The sequence below is a fragment of the Ylistrum balloti genome, unplaced genomic scaffold, assembly GCF_031769215.1.
Source record: "Ylistrum balloti isolate Yb309-2 unplaced genomic scaffold, AGI_CSIRO_Ybal_v1 Utg369614, whole genome shotgun sequence".
In the NCBI taxonomy this organism is placed as follows: Eukaryota; Metazoa; Mollusca; class Bivalvia; order Pectinida; family Pectinidae; genus Ylistrum; species Ylistrum balloti.
Genome location: NW_026781888.1, coordinates 1,407,334 through 1,429,841, shown reverse-complemented (window position 1 = coordinate 1,429,841; position 22,508 = coordinate 1,407,334). Strand labels below are relative to the sequence as shown.

The window sequence follows — 22,508 nt, the reverse complement described above, 5'->3', positions numbered from 1 at the left end:
AAAAAACACAAAAAAAACAAAAAAAAAAAAAAAAAAAACAATAAAAAAAAAAAAAAAACACAAAAAAAAAAAAAAAAAAAAAAAACAAAAAAAAAAAAAAAAAAAACAAAAAAAAAAAAAAAAAAAAAAAAAAATAAAAAAAAAAAAAAAAAAAAAAAAAACAACAAAAAAAAAACAAAAAAAAAACAATAAAAAAAACACAAAAACATAAAACAAACAAAAAAACAAATCAAAAACAAAAAAAAAACACCAAAAAAACAAAAAACAAACAAAAAAAACCAAAACTAAAAACAAACAAACAAAAAAAAACAAAAAAAAAAAAAACAAAAAAAAAAACAAAAAAAAAAAAAAAAAAAAAAAAAAAAAAAAAAAAAAAAAAAAAAAAAAAAAAAAAAAAAAAACAAAAAAAAAAAAAAAAAAAAAAAAAAAAAAAAAAAAAAAAAAAAAAAAAAAAAAACAAAACAAAACAAAAAACCGATGGAAAACTGCCTCTGAGTAGTTTGTTAAAGGTTCGGCCGGGCGATCTATACTGCCTTTGAGTGGATTGGTAAAGGCGTGGTCTAACGATGAACGCTGCCTTTGAGTGGTGTGGTAAAGGTTTGGTCGAGCGGTGAACGCTGTCTTAGAGTGGTTGGTAAAGGTTTGACTGAGCGATAAACACTTCCTTTGAGTGGATTGGTAAAGGTTTGACCGACCGATAAACACTTCCTTTGAATGGATTGGTAAAGGTTTGACTGAGCGATAAACGCTTCCTTTGACTGGATTGGTAAAGGTTTGACCGAGCGATAAACACTTCCTTGAGTGGATTGGTAAAGGCTTGACCGAGCGATAAACACTTCCTTTGAGTGATTTAGTAAAGGTTTAACCTACCAATGGAAAACTGCCACTGAGTGGTTTTTCAAAAGTATTGATTTGTCAAAGATGGCCGTCAAGCGGATAGCTTTTTAAGTAAAGGGAGATCATTCCTGATAGCACAACGCTGATTTCGATAACGACTGGTCTTTGATGTGGTTAAATCTATTAAATATACGTTGAAAACATTTCGACTCTTTATTTGAAGTAAAAAATATGTTATCCTTCACGTCAAGCTAGTGTTATTGACAGTAATTCACAAATTTGTGGGTGTCTATTAAAACCTACTCGTATCTAACTATCGTCTCGTAATCAGAACATGTATTTTTTCACTAGTGTTGATTTTTTGTCACGTTTTTTTAAAAGTTAAAAACAATTTAAATTAAAAAAAAATGCACAGTTTGCAAAAACAACGTTGTTGTAATATCAAAGCGAACCTCGCGTAGACGTTTGAGAAATAACGTTCGTACAGCTATGCTGATGATTATGTTGCGTACATTGTCACCGAAATGGGACTTTTTCCAGACTGTACTGCACCGTCTGGATCCTATTATGAAAGTCAGATGCGTTCTGTCGTTGTTAACAAGGTTCTTCCTTACATTGTTAAATATTCACACAGCGAGTGTTATAGATTAGCAAAGGTTTAAACTTTGATGAAATGATGCACATGTACAAGAGCGCACCAAGTATAATAAAAGTTCAAAGTTTTTTAAAACTATTTTTTTTTTTTTTTTTTTTTTTTTGAATTTTTAATTTTAAAGTTTATTTTATTACATTAATGTTTTTGTAACACCAACACTTAAATATTAGGAATTGTTGACATTTTTAATAAATCAATTCTTCTGTTACTTCTCATGTGTCAACCCATATGCCATTAACTCAATTCATTGCATGGTTTAGTATACATACCCTAAACAGTGTTTTTATCAATGTTTACTTAATTTAGAAAATCTGAAACTTGAGAATGACTGATCATGTAGGTAAGAAATAGCCATAAAACAATTACTCGCTGTTCAAATCGAAGATGGAGAGCTGTAGGCCATTTTGGTTTTCAGATCATTTTAAATATGGGACAATGCTTAACTAGGTACCAAGAGGAAGCTGCATATGAAATTTGACAAAGATCCATCCAGTACTTTTCCAGAAATAGCGGTAACAAGAATTGTTTACAAACGGACGGACCACGAACGCAGGGCGATTTGAATAGTTGAACAACAAAAAAAAAAAAATAAACTAGAAATTGTTGTTAACAATTTGGCGGGCTTTTCACTTCTTTGGCAACAAGATGACCGGAAGTAGACATTTATCCTGATAACGATATATGAGAAAGGTTCCTTGTTTGTAAGTCTCTACAACATATCCAAAGATGAACTTTGAATCTTGAAACTTAAAGGAGATATAACTACATAATAACGAAGAAATTCACTTTTTAAAGGTTCAAACATATTTGACCCCTGTGACCTTAAATGTCGGTCAAGGTTATTCATATTTGCAAGCCTTATAATGTAACATCTGGTGATCAATATATCCCCAATATTAGTTCTCTAGACCTTGTGAAACTTGACAAGATTGTTGAACACTGGTACCCTATTTTGTATATTTGAACTTTGACCCCTTTCAGAAACCGGAAGTTGACATTTTGAGGGAAGTTTTCCTTATGACAATCACTAGGAAGTCTGCACAGAAGGTTTATAATCAATTTTCATCATTGTATGCCTTCTAGAAATTGAGAAACTTTCATTTAAAGATTTTTAGTTAATTGACATCTGTGACCTTGAAAGTGGGTCAAGGTCAGTTATATTATCAAACTTTGTTGCCAGTTACAAATCCTTCTTGTGTATGAAATATCAAGCCTCTAGGCCTTCCAGAACTTGAGAGGAAGTTTTTCAAAGATTGGTACAATTAATAGCATTTTTCAACTTTGACCCCCTACCGCAAACCGGAAGTTGAATTTGAGGTATGTTTCTCTTATATCACTCGACAGGAAATGTCCACAGAATATCTATGTCCAAAGTTGAAGGCTTTGGGCATCTTAACAAGGAGAAATTACCATTTAACGTTTTTGGCATAATTGACCCCTGTGACCATGAAAGTCGTTCAAGGTCATTTATATTAACAAACCTGATAGATAATTGATCAGACATCTTACACATGAAATATCAAGACTCCAGGCTTAGCAGAACTTGAGAAGAAGTTTGTCAAAGTTTGTAACTTAAAATAACACTTTTGAACTTTGACCCCTACCGAAGACCGGAAGTTGACCTTTGATCATAGATTTTTTCTTGTGAAAAGTGTTTTCTTATTATTTTACATAACATGATTTAAACTGAGGTCACTAGCTGAAACAGATCTTGAGTTACGGCATTTTAGGTAAAATCAAATATGACGTTATGGCGGCCATTTTGTTTTTCCGATGAATTTGAATATGTCACTAAATGGTAGAAGACATCTGGGGAAATCTTCTCAGTAACAATTTGATAAAATATAGCCCATCAATATTGATCTAGAACGAGTTTTTCCTATTTGTCGGCATTTTTAAAAGATCAAAGGAAATTTTCAAAATGGCGTACAGCGGAAATGGCTAAGGTTTCAGAAGAACTGAAAACACTAAATTCATCGGAAGGACATTCTGCATCGATGTGTTTTAAAGTTTTTAACTTATGACGACATAGCGGCCATATTGGATTTTTGACCTACTTAAAAAATCTGCATCGTCACCTTCCATTATGTACCTATAACATAGTCAATACATATTAGGTGTGGTCTTTACCGAACCCACAAAGTTCGGAAGAAAAATAATAATAATAATAAGAAGAAGAAACATAACAAAAACAATAGGTCTTTTCAATTACTACAAATTAGACATTCTAAAACAAATTAAAATCTTACTTGTCTGATAGTCGGTTACAGATTCCATGTCGTATATAACAATAATCCAGGTCGTGATTATGATTTCTCAACTCAAACAAAACATGTAACCAGTGACTGCTCCAGTATAAGTTTCTGTTTAACTGTGTAGATTCTTTATTATACAAACTTGTCCTTTTGAGATGTAAATGTAATGTAAAGACTCAGCCGAAACACGTTGTTTTATTTACAATGTCCCCCTTTCTTTCAATATTGTCTGAGCATTTTTCGGTTCATATTTCACGCTTTGTTCTCAATTTTTAAATTTTACATACCTGTATTCTATAGCAAGGTTGACGTATTTAAAATGCACTGAAACACGTGGTTTTATTCACAATGTTCCCCTTTCTTCCAATAATGTCTGTGCATTTTTCGGTTCATATTCCACCTCTTTGTTCTCAATTTTTAAGTTTTATATACCTGTACTTTATAGCAAGGTTGGCGTATTTAAAATGCACTGGTTGATGTCCCTCTATTCGAGAAAAGACATACATAAAGTTGATTAAGCACTTTTTAGAGAGAGAGGGGTGGTGTGGAGGGAGAGAGTGAGAGAGAGAGAGAGAGAGAGAGAGAGAGAGAGAGAGAGAGAGAGAGAGAGAGAGAGAGAGAGAGAGAGAGAGGGGGGGGGGGTACTACAAGGACCATCTGTTTCCAAAAAAAAAAACATTAATTCTTTTGATGCTGTTTAGGAAAACATTGACAACTCCATGTCTTGCCGTTTTATCACAATGCCCATATAATATTTAAGGGGACATAACTCGGCTAAAAACTTCAACAAAATGCTGTAATGCAAACTCGTGTAAAGTTATTTTGGTATGGAATATTTGTGCAGGGTATACTACAGTACCTCCTTTCAAGTCAGAAAAAATATTCCTAAACATTTCTTTGTCAACACGGAATGCTATATTTTCAAAACATTGTAAAATATTTGACTGACAAATTTTCAACGTTTGTGACTGTTAAGTCTTTTCATTATCCCACAACCAAATTGTTACATTTTGATAAAAAAAAAAACCCATTTCACTTCAAAATGTTTAAAATCTAGAATAAACTGCAAAAATATCTTTTCTATTTGAATAAATAAACAGCAACACACTATGAAATTGATTTTCCAAATGAAACAATATAGAAATCGATTTATAACAATATTTTTGGTCTTGAAAGGACAAGGTCACACGGACCCGATATGTCAACTTAATTTTTCTTCGGGAAATACGTTTTTTTTAACTTTTGAGGTCTCAACAACCTTGATTTCTGGACAGTGTTTGGTTTATGTACTTTGGATCGAAATTATGCAAGAGTTTTTTTATTGATGCGCGGAAAAGTGATTAAAAAATGTGAAACAAACAATGGATTAAGACCTTATCGTGTGACAACTGTTAACGACACGCTTACGCGTATATGTACACATGTACAGGACTTGTTTATATTCACATTGATAGCTTTTGAGCTAAGGGTATACCAGGGATGAGAAGCAGTAGCACTTTTGTTAAAACGACAGAGAAAAAATAGAGGAAATTACTGTGATGCTTTCCAATATCGTAACAAAAACAGAAATGGATTTATTCAACGGATCATCGATAAAGCTAAAAGATGACACTGGAAGTCTGAAAGGAGAACAGGGAAATGCTATACTCTTATGAAGGGAGAATTTTTGAGATGTAAATGTAATGTAAAGACTCAGCCGAAACACGTGGTTTTATTTACAATGTCCCCCTTTCTTTCAATATTGTCTGAGCATTTTTCGGTTCATATTTCACGCTTTGTTCTCAATTTTTAAATTTTACATACCTGTATTCTATAGCAAGGTTGACGTATTTAAAATGCACTGAAACACGTGGTTTTATTCACAATGTTCCCCTTTCTTTCAATAATGTCTGTGCATTTTTCGGTTCATATTCCACCTCTTTGTTCTCAATTTTTAAGTTTTATATACCTGTACTTTATAGCAAGGTTGGCGTATTTAAAATGCACTGGTTGATGTCCCTCTATTCGAGAAAAGACATACATAAAGTTGATTAAGCACTTTTTAGAGAGAGAGAGGGGTGTGTGTGGAGGGAGAGAGTGAGAGAGTGAGAGAGAGAGAGAGAGAGAGAGAGGGGGGGGGGGGGGCGAAAGAAAGATAGCGCCCTTCTAAAATTCCTGATTAATCGTAATTCATGAATTTCCCCAAGACAGTTTTTAACCTACCTGCTATATCCCCAGATGCTATTTTATAAGCAATATTTAAAATTGATATCAGTCGCCAGTGTTTAATGAAATATATAGGTTTGTTCCCTTTTGGAATGCAGGTAATAATACCCTGTTTTTGCATAATAAATTCATTATTATAGTATCCAAAGTTAAGAGATCTTATAACATTTTATTTTACTACAAGGACCCATCTGTTTCCAAAAAAAAAACATTAATTCTTTTGATGCTGTTTAGGAAAACATTGACAACTCCATGTCTTGCCGTTTTATCACAATGCCCATATAATATTTAAGGGGACATAACTCGGCTAAAAACTTCAACAAAATGCTGTAATGCAAACTCGTGTAAAGTTATTTTGGTATGGAATATTTGTGCAGGGTATACTACAGTACCTCCTTTCAAGTCAGAAAAAATATTCCTAAACATTTCTTTGTCAACACGGAATGCTATATTTTCAAAACATTGTAAAATATTTGACTGACAAATTTTCAACGTTTGTGACTGTTAAGTCTTTTCATTATCCCACAACCAAATTGTTACATTTTGATAAAAAAAAACCCATTTCACTTCAAAATGTTTAAAATCTAGAATAAACTGCAAAAATATCTTTTCTATTTGAATAAATAAACAGCAACACACTATGAAATTGATTTTCCAAATGAAACAATATAGAAATCGATTTATAACAATATTTTTGGTCTTGAAAGGACAAGGTCACACGGACCCGATATGTCAACTTAATTTTTCTTCGGGAAATACGTTTTTTAACTTTTGAGGTCTCAACAACCTTGATTTCTGGACAGTGTTTGGTTTATGTACTTTGGATCGAAATTATGCAAGAGTTTTTTTATTGATGCGCGGAAAAGTGATTAAAAAATGTGAAACAAACAATGGATTAAGACCTTATCGTGTGACAACTGTTAACGACACGCTTACGCGTATATGTACACATGTACAGGACTTGTTTATATTCACATTGATAGCTTTTGAGCTAAGGGTATACCAGGGATGAGAAGCAGTAGCACTTTTGTTAAAACGACAGAGAAAAAATAGAGGAAATTACTGTGATGCTTTCCAATATCGTAACAAAAACAGAAATGGATTTATTCAACGGATCATCGATAAAGCTAAAAGATGACACTGGAAGTCTGAAAGGAGAACAGGGAAATGCTATACTCTTATGAAGGGAGAATTTTTGAGATGTAAATGTAATGTAAAGACTCAGCCGAAACACGTGGTTTTATTTACAATGTCCCCCTTTCTTTCAATATTGTCTGAGCATTTTTCGGTTCATATTTCACGCTTTGTTCTCAATTTTTAAATTTTACATACCTGTATTCTATAGCAAGGTTGACGTATTTAAAATGCACTGAAACACGTGGTTTTATTCACAATGTTCCCCTTTCTTTCAATAATGTCTGTGCATTTTTCGGTTCATATTCCACCTCTTTGTTCTCAATTTTTAAGTTTTATATACCTGTACTTTATAGCAAGGTTGGCGTATTTAAAATGCACTGGTTGATGTCCCTCTATTCGAGAAAAGACATACATAAAGTTGATTAAGCACTTTTTAGAGAGAGAGAGGGGGGGTGTGGAGGGAGAGAGTGAGAGAGTGAGAGAGAGAGAGAGACAGATAGAGGGGGGGGGGAGGGGGCGAAAGAAAGATAGCGCCCTTCTAAAATTCCTGATTAATCGTAATTCATGAATTTCCCCAAGACAGTTTTTAACCTACCTGCTATAACCCCAGATGCTATTTTATAAGCAATATTTAAAATTGATATCAGTCGCCAGTGTTTAATGAAATATATAGGTTTGTTCCCTTTTGGAATGCAGGTAATAATACCCTGTTTTTGCATAATAAATTCATTATTATAGTATCCAAAGTTAAGAGATCTTATAACATTTTATTTTACTACAAGGACCCATCTGTTTCCAAAAAAAAAAACATTAATTCTTTTGATGCTGTTTAGGAAAACATTGACAACTCCATGTCTTGCCGTTTTATCACAATGCCCATATAATATTTAAGGGGACATAACTCGGCTAAAAACTTCAACAAAATGCGGTAATGCAAACTCGTGTAAAGTTATTTTGGTATGGAATATTTGTGCAGGGTATACTACAGTACCTCCTTTCAAGTCAGAAAAAATATTCCTAAACATTTCTTTGTCAACACGGAATGCTATATTTTCAAAACATTGTAAAATATTTGACTGACAAATTTTCAACGTTTGTGACTGTTAAGTCTTTTCATTATCCCACAACCAAATTGTTACATTTTGATAAAAAAAAACCCATTTCACTTCAAAATGTTTAAAATCTAGAATAAACTGCAAAAATATCTTTTCTATTTGAATAAATAAACAGCAACACACTATGAAATTGATTTTCCAAATGAAACAATATAGAAATCGATTTATAACAATATTTTTGGTCTTGAAAGGACAAGGTCACACGGACCCGATATGTCAACTTAATTTTTCTTCGGGAAATACGTTTTTTAACTTTTGAGGTCTCAACAACCTTGATTTCTGGACAGTGTTTGGTTTATGTACTTTGGATCGAAATTATGCAAGAGTTTTTTTATTGATGCGCGGAAAAGTGATTAAAAAATGTGAAACAAACAATGGATTAAGACCTTATCGTGTGACAACTGTTAACGACACGCTTACGCGTATATGTACACATGTACAGGACTTGTTTATATTCACATTGATAGCTTTTGAGCTAAGGGTATACCAGGGATGAGAAGCAGTAGCACTTTTGTTAAAACGACAGAGAAAAAATAAAGGAAATTACTGTGATGCTTTCCAATATCGTAACAAAAACTGAAATGGATTTATTCAACGGATCAACGATAAAGCTAAAAGATGACACTGGAAGTCTGAAAGGAGAACAGGGAAATGCTATACTCTTATGAAGGGAGAATTTTTGAGATGTAAATGTAATGTAAAGACTCAGCCGAAACACGTGGTTTTATTTACAATGTCCCCCTTTCTTTCAATATTGTCTGAGCATTTTTCGGTTCATATTTCACGCTTTGTTCTCAATTTTTAAATTTTACATACCTGTATTCTATAGCAAGGTTGACGTATTTAAAATGCACTGAAACACGTGGTTTTATTCACAATGTTCCCCTTTCTTTCAATAATGTCTGTGCATTTTTCGGTTCATATTCCACCTCTTTGTTCTCAATTTTTAAGTTTTATATACCTGTACTTTATAGCAAGGTTGGCGTATTTAAAATGCACTGGTTGATGTCCCTCTATTCGAGAAAAGACATACATAAAGTTGATTAAGCACTTTTTAGAGAGAGAGAGGGGGGGTGTGTGGAGGGAGAGAGTGAGAGAGAGAGAGACAGAGAGAGAGAGAGAGGGGGGGGGGAAAAGAAAGATAGCGCCCTTCTAAAATTCCTGATTAATCGTAATTCATGAATTTCCCCAAGACAGTTTTTAACCTACCTGCTATAACCCCAGATGCTATTTTATAAGCAATATTTAAAATTGATATCAGTCGCCAGTGTTTAATGAAATATATAGGTTTGTTCCCTTTTGGAATGCAGGTAATAATACCCTGTTTTTGCATAATAAATTCATTATTATAGTATCCAAAGTTAAGAGATCTTATAACATTTTATTTTACTACAAGGACCCATCTGTTTCCAAAAAAAAAACATTAATTCTTTTGATGCTGTTTAGGAAAACATTGACAACTCCATGTCTTGCCGTTTTATCACAATGCCCATATAATATTTAAGGGGACATAACTCGGCTAAAAACTTCAACAAAATGCGGTAATGCAAACTCGTGTAAAGTTATTTTGGTATGGAATATTTGTGCAGGGTATACTACAGTACCTCCTTTCAAGTCAGAAAAAATATTCCTAAACGTTTCTTTGTCAACACGGAATGCTATATTTTCAAAACATTGTAAAATATTTGACTGACAAATTTTCAACGTTTGTGACTGTTAAGTCTTTTCATTATCCCACAACCAAATTGTTACATTTTGATAAAAAAAAACCCATTTCACTTCAAAATGTTTAAAATCTAGAATAAACTGCAAAAATATCTTTTCTATTTGAATAAATAAACAGCAACACACTATGAAATTGATTTTCCAAATGAAACAATATAGAAATCGATTTATAACAATATTTTTGGTCTTGAAAGGACAAGGTCACACGGACCCGATATGTCAACTTAATTTTTCTTCGGGAAATACGTTTTTTTTTATCTTTTGAGGTCTCAACAACCTTGATTTCTGGACAGTGTTTGGTTTATGTACTTTGGATCGAAATTATGCAAGAGTTTTTTTATTGATGCGCGGAAAAGTGATTAAAAAATGTGAAACAAACAATGGATTAAGACCTTATCGTGTGACAACTGTTAACGACACGCTTACGCGTATATGTACACATGTACAGGACTTGTTTATATTCACATTGATAGCTTTTGAGCTAAGGGTATACCAGGGATGAGAAGCAGTAGCACTTTTGTTAAAACGACAGAGAAAAAATAGAGGAAATTACTGTGATGCTTTCCAATATCGTAACAAAAACAGAAATGGATTTATTCAACGGATCATCGATAAAGCTAAAAGATGACACTGGAAGTCTGAAAGGAGAACAGGGAAATGCTATACTCTTATGAAGGGAGAATTTTTGAGATGTAAATGTAATGTAAAGACTCAGCCGAAACACGTGGTTTTATTTACAATGTCCCCCTTTCTTTCAATATTGTCTGAGCATTTTTCGGTTCATATTTCACGCTTTGTTCTCAATTTTTAAATTTTACATACCTGTATTCTATAGCAAGGTTGACGTATTTAAAATGCACTGAAACACGTGGTTTTATTCACAATGTTCCCCTTTCTTTCAATAATGTCTGTGCATTTTTCGGTTCATATTCCACCTCTTTGTTCTCAATTTTTAAGTTTTATATACCTGTACTTTATAGCAAGGTTGGCGTATTTAAAATGCACTGGTTGATGTCCCCTCTATTCGAGAAAAGACATACATAAAGTTGATTAAGCACTTTTTAGAGAGAGAGAGGGGGGTGTGTGGAGGGAGAGAGTGAGAGAGTGAGAGAGAGAGAGAGAGTGAGAGGGGGGGAGGGGGAGAAAGAAAGATAGCGCCCTTCTAAAATTCCTGATTAATCGTAATTCATGAATTTCCCCAAGACAGTTTTTAACCTACCTGCTATAACCCCAGATGCTATTTTATAAGCAATATTTAAAATTGATATCAGTCGCCAGTGTTTAATGAAATATATAGGTTTGTTCCCTTTTGGAATGCAGGTAATAATACCCTGTTTTTGCATAATAAATTCATTATTATAGTATCCAAAGTTAAGAGATCTTATAACATTTTATTTTACTACAAGGACCCATCTGTTTCCAAAAAAAAAACATTAATTCTTTTGATGCTGTTTAGGAAAACATTGACAACTCCATGTCTTGCCGTTTTATCACAATGCCCATATAATATTTAAGGGGACATAACTCGGCTAAAAACTTCAACAAAATGCGGTAATGCAAACTCGTGTAAAGTTATTTTGGTATGGAATATTTGCGCAGGGTATACTACAGTACCTCCTTTCAAGTCAGAAAAAATATTCCTAAACGTTTCTTTGTCAACACGGAATGCTATATTTTCAAAACATTGTAAAATATTTGACTGACAAATTTTCAACGTTTGTGACTGTTAAGTCTTTTCATTATCCCACAACCAAATTGTTACATTTTGATAAAAAAAAACCCATTTCACTTCAAAATGTTTAAAATCTAGAATAAACTGCAAAAATATCTTTTCTATTTGAATAAATAAACAGCAACACACTATGAAATTGATTTTCCAAATGAAACAATATAGAAATCGATTTATAACAATATTTTTGGTCTTGAAAGGACAAGGTCACACGGACCCGATATGTCAACTTAATTTTTCTTCGGGAAATACGTTTTTTTTTATCTTTTGAGGTCTCAACAACCTTGATTTCTGGACAGTGTTTGGTTTATGTACTTTGGATCGAAATTATGCAAGAGTTTTTTTATTGATGCGCGGAAAAGTGATTAAAAAATGTGAAACAAACAATGGATTAAGACCTTATCGTGTGACAACTGTTAACGACACGCTTACGCGTATATGTACACATGTACAGGACTTGTTTATATTCACATTGATAGCTTTTGAGCTAAGGGTATACCAGGGATGAGAAGCAGTAGCACTTTTGTTAAAACGACAGAGAAAAAATAGAGGAAATTACTGTGATGCTTTCCAATATCGTAACAAAAACAGAAATGGATTTATTCAACGGATCATCGATAAAGCTAAAAGATGACACTGGAAGTCTGAAAGGAGAACAGGGAAATGCTATACTCTTATGAAGGGAGAATTTTTGAGATGTAAATGTAATGTAAAGACTCAGCCGAAACACGTGGTTTTATTTACAATGTCCCCCTTTCTTTCAATATTGTCTGAGCATTTTTCGGTTCATATTTCACGCTTTGTTCTCAATTTTTAAATTTTACATACCTGTATTCTATAGCAAGGTTGACGTATTTAAAATGCACTGAAACACGTGGTTTTATTCACAATGTTCCCCTTTCTTTCAATAATGTCTGTGCATTTTTCGGTTCATATTCCACCTCTTTGTTCTCAATTTTTAAGTTTTATATACCTGTACTTTATAGCAAGGTTGGCGTATTTAAAATGCACTGGTTGATGTCCCCTCTATTCGAGAAAAGACATACATAAAGTTGATTAAGCACTTTTTAGAGAGAGAGAGGGGTGTGTGTGGAGGGAGAGAGTGAGAGAGAGAGAGAGAGAGAGAGAGAGAGAGGGGGGGAGGGGGAGAAAGAAAGATAGCGCCCTTCTAAAATTCCTGATTAATCGTAATTCATGAATTTCCCCAAGACAGTTTTTAACCTACCTGCTATAACCCCAGATGCTATTTTATAAGCAATATTTAAAATTGATATCAGTCGCCAGTGTTTAATGAAATATATAGGTTTGTTCCCTTTTGGAATGCAGGTAATAATACCCTGTTTTTGCATAATAAATTCATTATTATAGTATCCAAAGTTAAGAGATCTTATAACATTTTATTTTACTACAAGGACCCATCTGTTTCCAAAAAAAAAACATTAATTCTTTTGATGCTGTTTAGGAAAACATTGACAACTCCATGTCTTGCCGTTTTATCACAATGCCCATATAATATTTAAGGGGACATAACTCGGCTAAAAACTTCAACAAAATGCGGTAATGCAAACTCGTGTAAAGTTATTTTGGTATGGAATATTTGCGCAGGGTATACTACAGTACCTCCTTTCAAGTCAGAAAAAATATTCCTAAACGTTTCTTTGTCAACACGGAATGCTATATTTTCAAAACATTGTAAAATATTTGACTGACAAATTTTCAACGTTTGTGACTGTTAAGTCTTTTCATTATCCCACAACCAAATTGTTACATTTTGATAAAAAAAAACCCATTTCACTTCAAAATGTTTAAAATCTAGAATAAACTGCAAAAATATCTTTTCTATTTGAATAAATAAACAGCAACACACTATGAAATTGATTTTCCAAATGAAACAATATAGAAATCGATTTATAACAATATTTTTGGTCTTGAAAGGACAAGGTCACACGGACCCGATATGTCAACTTAATTTTTCTTCGGGAAATACGTTTTTTTTTATCTTTTGAGGTCTCAACAACCTTGATTTCTGGACAGTGTTTGGTTTATGTACTTTGGATCGAAATTATGCAAGAGTTTTTTTATTGATGCGCGGAAAAGTGATTAAAAAATGTGAAACAAACAATGGATTAAGACCTTATCGTGTGACAACTGTTAACGACACGCTTACGCGTATATGTACACATGTACAGGACTTGTTTATATTCACATTGATAGCTTTTGAGCTAAGGGTATACCAGGGATGAGAAGCAGTAGCACTTTTGTTAAAACGACAGAGAAAAAATAGAGGAAATTACTGTGATGCTTTCCAATATCGTAACAAAAACAGAAATGGATTTATTCAACGGATCATCGATAAAGCTAAAAGATGACACTGGAAGTCTGAAAGGAGAACAGGGAAATGCTATACTCTTATGAAGGGAGAATTTTTGAGATGTAAATGTAATGTAAAGACTCAGCCGAAACACGTGGTTTTATTTACAATGTCCCCCTTTCTTTCAATATTGTCTGAGCATTTTTCGGTTCATATTTCACGCTTTGTTCTCAATTTTTAAATTTTACATACCTGTATTCTATAGCAAGGTTGACGTATTTAAAATGCACTGAAACACGTGGTTTTATTCACAATGTTCCCCTTTCTTTCAATAATGTCTGTGCATTTTTCGGTTCATATTCCACCTCTTTGTTCTCAATTTTAAAGTTTTATATACCTGTACTTTATAGCAAGGTTGGCGTATTTAAAATGCACTGGTTGATGTCCCCTCTATTCGAGAAAAGACATACATAAAGTTGATTAAGCACTTTTTAGAGAGAGAGAGGGGGGGGTGTGTGGAGGGAGAGAGTGAGAGAGTGAGAGAGAGAGAGAGAGAGAGAGGGGGGGGGAGGGGGAGAAAGAAAGATAGCGCCCTTCTAAAATTCCTGATTAATCGTAATTCATGAATTTCCCCAAGACAGTTTTTAACCTACCTGCTATAACCCCAGATGCTATTTTATAAGCAATATTTAAAATTGATATCAGTCGCCAGTGTTTAATGAAATATATAGGTTTGTTCCCTTTTGGAATGCAGGTAATAATACCCTGTTTTTGCATAATAAATTCATTATTATAGTATCCAAAGTTAAGAGATCTTATAACATTTTATTTTACTACAAGGACCCATCTGTTTCCAAAAAAAAAACATTAATTCTTTTGATGCTGTTTAGGAAAACATTGACAACTCCATGTCTTGCCGTTTTATCACAATGCCCATATAATATTTAAGGGGACATAACTCGGCTAAAAACTTCAACAAAATGCGGTAATGCAAACTCGTGTAAAGTTATTTTGGTATGGAATATTTGCGCAGGGTATACTACAGTACCTCCTTTCAAGTCAGAAAAAATATTCCTAAACGTTTCTTTGTCAACACGGAATGCTATATTTTCAAAACATTGTAAAATATTTGACTGACAAATTTTCAACGTTTGTGACTGTTAAGTCTTTTCATTATCCCACAACCAAATTGTTACATTTTGATAAAAAAAAACCCATTTCACTTCAAAATGTTTAAAATCTAGAATAAACTGCAAAAATATCTTTTCTATTTGAATAAATAAACAGCAACACACTATGAAATTGATTTTCCAAATGAAACAATATAGAAATCGATTTATAACAATATTTTTGGTCTTGAAAGGACAAGGTCACACGGACCCGATATGTCAACTTTATTTTTCTTCGGGAAATACGTTTTTTTTAACTTTTGAGGTCTCAACAACCTTGATTTCTGGACAGTGTTTGGTTTATGTACTTTGGATCGAAATTATGCAAGAGTTTTTTTATTGATGCGCGGAAAAGTGATTGAAAAAATGTGAAACAAACAATGGATTAAGACCTTATCGTGTGACAACTGTTAACGACACGCTTACGCGTATATGTACACATGTACAGGACTTGTTTATATTCACATTGATAGCTTTTGAGCTAAGGGTATACCAGGGATGAGAAGCAGTAGCACTTTTGTTAAAACGACAGAGAAAAAATAGAGGAAATTACTGTGATGCTTTCCAATATCGTAACAAAAACTGAAATGGATTTATTCAACGGATCATCGATAAAGCTAAAAGATGACACTGGAAGTCTGAAAGGAGAACAGGGAAATGCTATACTCTTATGAAGGGAGAATTTTTGAGATGTAAATGTAATGTAAAGACTCAGCCGAAACACGTGGTTTTATTTACAATGTCCCCCTTTCTTTCAATATTGTCTGAGCATTTTTCGGTTCATATTTCACGCTTTGTTCTCAATTTTTAAATTTTACATACCTGTATTCTATAGCAAGGTTGACGTATTTAAAATGCACTGAAACACGTGGTTTTATTCACAATGTTCCCCTTTCTTTCAATAATGTCTGTGCATTTTTCGGTTCATATTCCACCTCTTTGTTCTCAATTTTTAAGTTTTATATACCTGTACTTTATAGCAAGGTTGGCGTATTTAAAATGCACTGGTTGATGTCCCTCTATTCGAGAAAAGACATACATAAAGTTGATTAAGCACTTTTTAGAGAGAGAGAGGGGGGGTGTGGAGGGAGAGAGTGAGAGAGAGAGAGAGAGAGAGAGAGAGAGAGAGAGAGGGGGGAATATTTAAAATTGATATCAGTCGCCAGTGTTTAATGAAATATATAGGTTTGTTCCCTTTTGGAATGCAGGTAATAATACCCTGTTTTTGCATAATAAATTCATTATTATAGTATCCAAAGTTAAGAGATCTTATAACATTTTATTTTACTACAAGGACCCATCTGTTTCCAAAAAAAAAACATTAATTCTTTTGATGCTGTTTAGGAAAACATTGACAACTCCATGTCTTGCCGTTTTATCACAATGCCCATATAATATTTAAGGGGACATAACTCGGCTAAAAACTTCAACAAAATGCGGTAATGCAAACTCGTGTAAAGTTATTTTGGTATGGAATATTTGTGCAGGGTATACTACAGTACCTCCTTTCAAGTCAGAAAAAATATTCCTAAACGTTTCTTTGTCAACACGGAATGCTATATTTTCAAAACATTGTAAAATATTTGACTGACAAATTTTCAACGTTTGTGACTGTTAAGTCTTTTCATTATCCCACAACCAAATTGTTACATTTTGATAAAAAAAAACCCATTTCACTTCAAAATGTTTAAAATCTAGAATAAACTGCAAAAATATCTTTTCTATTTGAATAAATAAACAGCAACACACTATGAAATTGATTTTCCAAATGAAACAATATAGAAATCGATTTATAACAATATTTTTGGTCTTGAAAGGACAAGGTCACACGGACCCGATATGTCAACTTTATTTTTCTTCGGGAAATACGTTTTTTTTAACTTTTGAGGTCTCAACAACCTTGATTTCTGGACAGTGTTTGGTTTATGTACTTTGGATCGAAATTATGCAAGAGTTTTTTTATTGATGCGCGGAAAAGTGATTAAAAAATGTGAAACAAACAATGGATTAAGACCTTATCGTGTGACAACTGTTAACGACACGCTTACGCGTATATGTACACATGTACAGGACTTGTTTATATTCACATTGATAGCTTTTGAGCTAAGGGTATACCAGGGATGAGAAGCAGTAGCACTTTTGTTAAAACGACAGAGAAAAAATAGAGGAAATTACTGTGATGCTTTCCAATATCGTAACAAAAACTGAAATGGATTTATTCAACGGATCATCGATAAAGCTAAAAGATGACACTGGAAGTCTGAAAGGAGAACAGGGAAATGCTATACTCTTATGAAGGGAGAATTTTTGAGATGTAAATGTAATGTAAAGACTCAGCCGAAACACGTGGTTTTATTTACAATGTCCCCCTTTCTTTCAATATTGTCTGAGCATTTTTCGGTTCATATTTCACGCTTTGTTCTCAATTTTTAAATTTTACATACCTGTATTCTATAGCAAGGTTGACGTATTTAAAATGCACTGAAACACGTGGTTTTATTCACAATGTTCCCCTTTCTTCCAATAATGTCTGTGCATTTTTCGGTTCATATTCCACCTCTTTGTTCTCAATTTTAAAGTTTTATATACCTGTACTTTATAGCAAGGTTGGCGTATTTAAAATGCACTGGTTGATGTCCCTCTATTCGAGAAAAGACATACATAAAGTTGATTAAGCACTTTTTAGAGAGAGAGAGGGGGGGGGGGGGTGTGGAGGGAGAGAGTGAGAGAGAGAGAGAGAGAGATAGAGGGGGGGAGGGGGCGAAAGAAAGATAGCGCCCTTCTAAAATTCCTGATTAATCGTAATTCATGAATTTCCCCAAGACAGTTTTTAACCTACCTGCTATAACCCCAGATGCTATTTTATAAGCAATATTTAAAATTGATATCAGTCGCCAGTGTTTAATGAAATATATAGGTTTGTTCCCTTTTGGAATGCAGGTAATAATACCCTGTTTTTGCATAATAAATTCATTTTTATAGTATCCAAAGTTAAGAGATCTTATAACATTTTATTTTACTACAAGGACCCATCTGTTTCCAAAAAAAAACATTAATTCTTTTGATGCTGTTTAGGAAAACATTGACAACTCCATGTCTTGCCGTTTTATCACAATGCCCATATAATATTTAAGGGGACATAACTCGGCTAAAAACTTCAACAAAATGCGGTAATGCAAACTCGTGTAAAGTTATTTTGGTATGGAATATTTGTGCAGGGTATACTACAGTACCTCCTTTCAAGTCAGAAAAAATATTCCTAAACGTTTCTTTGTCAACACGGAATGCTATATTTTCAAAACATTGTAAAATATTTGACTGACAAATTTTCAACGTTTGTGACTGTTAAGTCTTTTCATTATCCCACAACCAAATTGTTACATTTTGATAAAAAAAAAACCCATTTCACTTCAAAATGTTTAAAATCTAGAATAAACTGCAAAAATATCTTATTTAATTGAATAAAGGAACAGCAACACACTATGAAATTGGTTTTCCAAATAAAACAATACAGAAATCGATTTATAAAACTATTTTTGGTCTCGAAAGGACAAGGTCACACGGACCTGATATGTCAAAATTTTTTTCGGGAAATACTATTTTATTTAACTTTTGAGGTCTCAACAACCTTGATTTCTGGACAGTGTTTGGTTTATGTACTTTGGATCGAAATTATGCAAGATGGTTTTTATTGATGCGCGGAAAAGTGATTTTAAAAAAAAAGTGAAACAAACAATGGATTAAGACCTTATCGTGTGACAACTGTTAACGACACGCTTACGCGTATATGTACACATGTACAGGACTTGTATATATTCACATTGATAGCTTTTGAGCTAAGGGTATACCAGGGATGAGAAGCAGTAGCACTTTTGTTAAAACGACAGAGAAAAAATAGAGGAAATTACTGTGATGCTTTCCAATATCGTAACAAAAACTGAAATGGATTTATTCAACGGATCATCGATAAAGCTAAAAGATGACACTGGAAGTCTGAAAGGAGAACAGGGAAATGCTATACTCTTATGAAGGGAGAATTTTTTACCTGGAGAAAAAACCAAGGATGCAAAGATCACTATCAGTGACCAGCATTTAGAAGTTCTTTTAATGGAAATTATGAGGAAAAATATTGCACATTCTGAAAAAAAAAAACTATACAAGAATTATAAGACGGATTTCTGTTAATTTAAATGAATAAGAAAATAAAGAAAAGGGAAAAAATGGCCACCGTAGAAGGTGACGCGGAACATCGCCTCCGAAAAGAAACTAGCAATGTGTGAACTAGTAGCCAGGGTTTCTATTCTGATCTGAGACCAGCAATGATGCAAGATGATGATAGTAATTTTCATCATGATTTCGAAGGAATTAGTGAAGAAACATTCATAAAAGAGAGTGTAAGTGTTCAAAATGCCACGGATGACTCTGACCCGATGTATCCCCCACCCAAGCAGTCCATGTCGATTTGGTTCATTGTGCCCCACAGGCCCATTCCCCTGTATCACGCTAGTCAGCAAACCATAACCGGTCACACAATCAAGAGCTAATCGATTATATAGCCAGTAAAGTTATCAATCTCTCAAGAGATGAATATGTGAAGAAAATTACTGAGATATTTGAGCGATCAGAGGGGACTGTGATTTGGCATAGGAACATTTTACTTGGTCGAGCGATGAACATTTCAGAATGTCCTAAAGAAAACCTGTTGTCAGAAAAACCTTCGTCTGCAAGCCCGAGTTATATAAAGTATGCTAAAGACTGCTATGTTATCCAAGCCTTTGTTTCTGGTGATAATTCCGAGATAGACTCTGTATTCAGTAAAGGCAGAGCAACTGGTGTGGGGGCTCTCGATGGGACATTTCCAGGTTGCCAACTTTCTGGTTCACATCTTAGTGAAAGTACTCACTCAGAGCTGTCACACGGGATATTACGTCACCATATGAAAGATGTTGGTACTGAAATTGAAAACAACAGCATAATTCATTCCGTCTGTGAACGTCTTTAAACAGTAGAAAATGCACTGAAAGACAGTCAAGTGAGAGAGTGCCGAATGCTGAAATTAATGGAGGAAATGAAAAAGACAATAAACATCTTGCTGACACTATCAGAGAACTATGAAATGCATTAGCATGTCTCACCAGTAAAACTGGCACATGCTCAAAGTCGTATTCGGAAGTTTTGCGGGACGACAGTGAAGGTAAAACTCCTGCAAGTAACCCCAGTGTACCACTGGCTCAAATTCCTTACGGGACCGTCTTACCTGGCGAATGTGTGAGCGATACTACCTTACCTGTCACCAGTAAACAAGGACACGTGAGTGACTCTACGGAAGCCAGTACAGATCATGTTGACATGGAAGTATTAGTAATAGGATTTAATAGGATAATAGTGAACGCAGGCATTTCTGCCTCTGTATTCACATCAATACAATATATTATTAATATAAACATAATATTAGACTAGATATAAGACACTCCAAAAATCGTCTAGGTGTTTTTCAAAATCATGAACGTTAAGTGATGAAATTACCCATTGAGGGAGACTATTCCAAGTATCAATTATTCTTTGAGTAAAATATGTTTTCTGACATTCAAATGACAATGTTTTTTAAATAATTTTTTACTATGTCCACGAGTTTTTTCCTTGTGCTGCAGGGTCGAACATTCCCTCCACCAGCTTTGGATCAAATATCCCATTCATGAACTTAAAATGTTTATCATATCTCCACGTAGATGCCTGTATATCAAGGTTGGGAGATTCAAACGACGTAGCCTCTCATTGTAGCTTAAAGTTTTAAATCCCGGTAGTAGTTTTGTCGATCTCCTCTGGACGTTTTCTATCCGTTCGATGTCCGTAATTCTGTGTGGGGACCAAACACTTGCCGCGTACTCTAGGTGCGGTCGTACTAGAGCTTTAAACAAATTCCTGAACATATTTTCGTCTAAATAAATCGTTAATATATATGACGAAAAGTATCGGACCTAGTACGCTCCCTTGGGGTATTCCGCTAATAACTTTGTGCTGTGCTAATGGTGTACCGTTTACAAACCGTTTACTGAGTGCTAAAACCATAACCTCGGAGTTTGTTTAGAAGGCGTTTATGTGGAACTGTATCCATGTCCATGTACACTATATCCAATTCTCCGCCATTATCTAAAATTGTAGTCCATTCATCCATGACTTTCAGTAGTTGTAGCACTGTTGACCTCCCAGACAAAAATCCAAATTGTTGATCACTTAATAATTTGTTTTCCTCCATATGTAGTATCATCTTGCTTCGAATTAATCTTTCCATTATTTTACAGACAACACTTGTTAGACTGATTGGTCTATAGTTTGCAGGTTCTGAGTGATCGCCCTGTTAAATATGGCCGTTATATTTGCAGTTTTTCCACGGATGAGGAACGGTCCCTTGGTGAAGGGATGCATTGAAAATAGTTGTCAACGGTTTATAAGTTTGGGGTGTATTTTTTTGGGTCCCTGCGATTTACTTGGATCTAACTTTAACAATTCCTTTTTTACTCTTTCTTCTTCTATAACACTGTCTTGAAATTCCTTATTGAGACGCCTTGGTTCGAGTATAGGTACTTCTCCGACCGGTTCTTCTGTAAATACGCTGCTGAAAAGGCCTGCCAGGACATCCGCTTTATCCTGATCTGTAATTGCGGTGATCGATTGGGAATTATCCGTCTTAGAAATAAAATCAGAAACACGTACTTTTACCTTTCGCTTTGAAATCACATATTTCCAAAATAGTTTAGGGTTTTGTTTAGCATCACTGGAAATGTCCCTCTCCATAATTTCCCTTGCTTTTCTCAACTCGTTTTTCACTTGGTTACGGCATTTGGTATAATTTCTGTACTTATTTTCATCTTTTGTTTCCATGTATCTTTGCTACAGTCTATGTTTTTTCTTTATCTTCTCAACAACAGACTTTTCAAGTGGATAGCTTGTACTTGCCTTGCCACGACTTGAGATTGGAACGTGTTTTGATACGCTCGCAGATATAATGTCCAGGAATTATTCATACATGTCATTAGGATCTCCGTTAAGTACGTTTTGCCAATTGATTTTCATATCCTTCATCATACTCGGAAAGTCTGCCTTTTTATAATTGGGCTGTTTAATAGGTGTAGTAAACCGTATGCTGTTTCCATAGCAAGCAAAGCTGTATTCGAGTACCGCATGATCACTGTGACCCAGGGGACTGTTATATTTAATATCCTTGACCATTTCTTCTTCATTAGTTATAATTAGATCTAGAGTACTAGGTTCACTCCCGATTCTCCTTCTTGTATCATTGACTACATGTTGAAATAAATAGTTGTCTCTTAAGTTTTCTTTAAAATCTTCACTCTCTTGATCTGATGTCG

General features: G+C 34.0%; 1 protein-coding gene across 1 annotated transcript in view; it reads right to left on the bottom strand.

Moving 5' to 3' along the window:
- The window catches only part of LOC132547884 (b(0,+)-type amino acid transporter 1-like), a 35,559-nt gene extending 13,539 nt beyond the window's left edge, over window positions 1–22,020 (bottom strand). Inside the window, exon 1 of the mRNA XM_060211693.1 lies at window positions 21,627–22,020. Coding sequence (XP_060067676.1) covers window positions 21,627–22,020 — 394 coding nt within the window. The remainder of the gene's footprint in view (window positions 1–21,626) is intronic.
- Window positions 22,021–22,508: the final 488 nt, after the last annotated feature.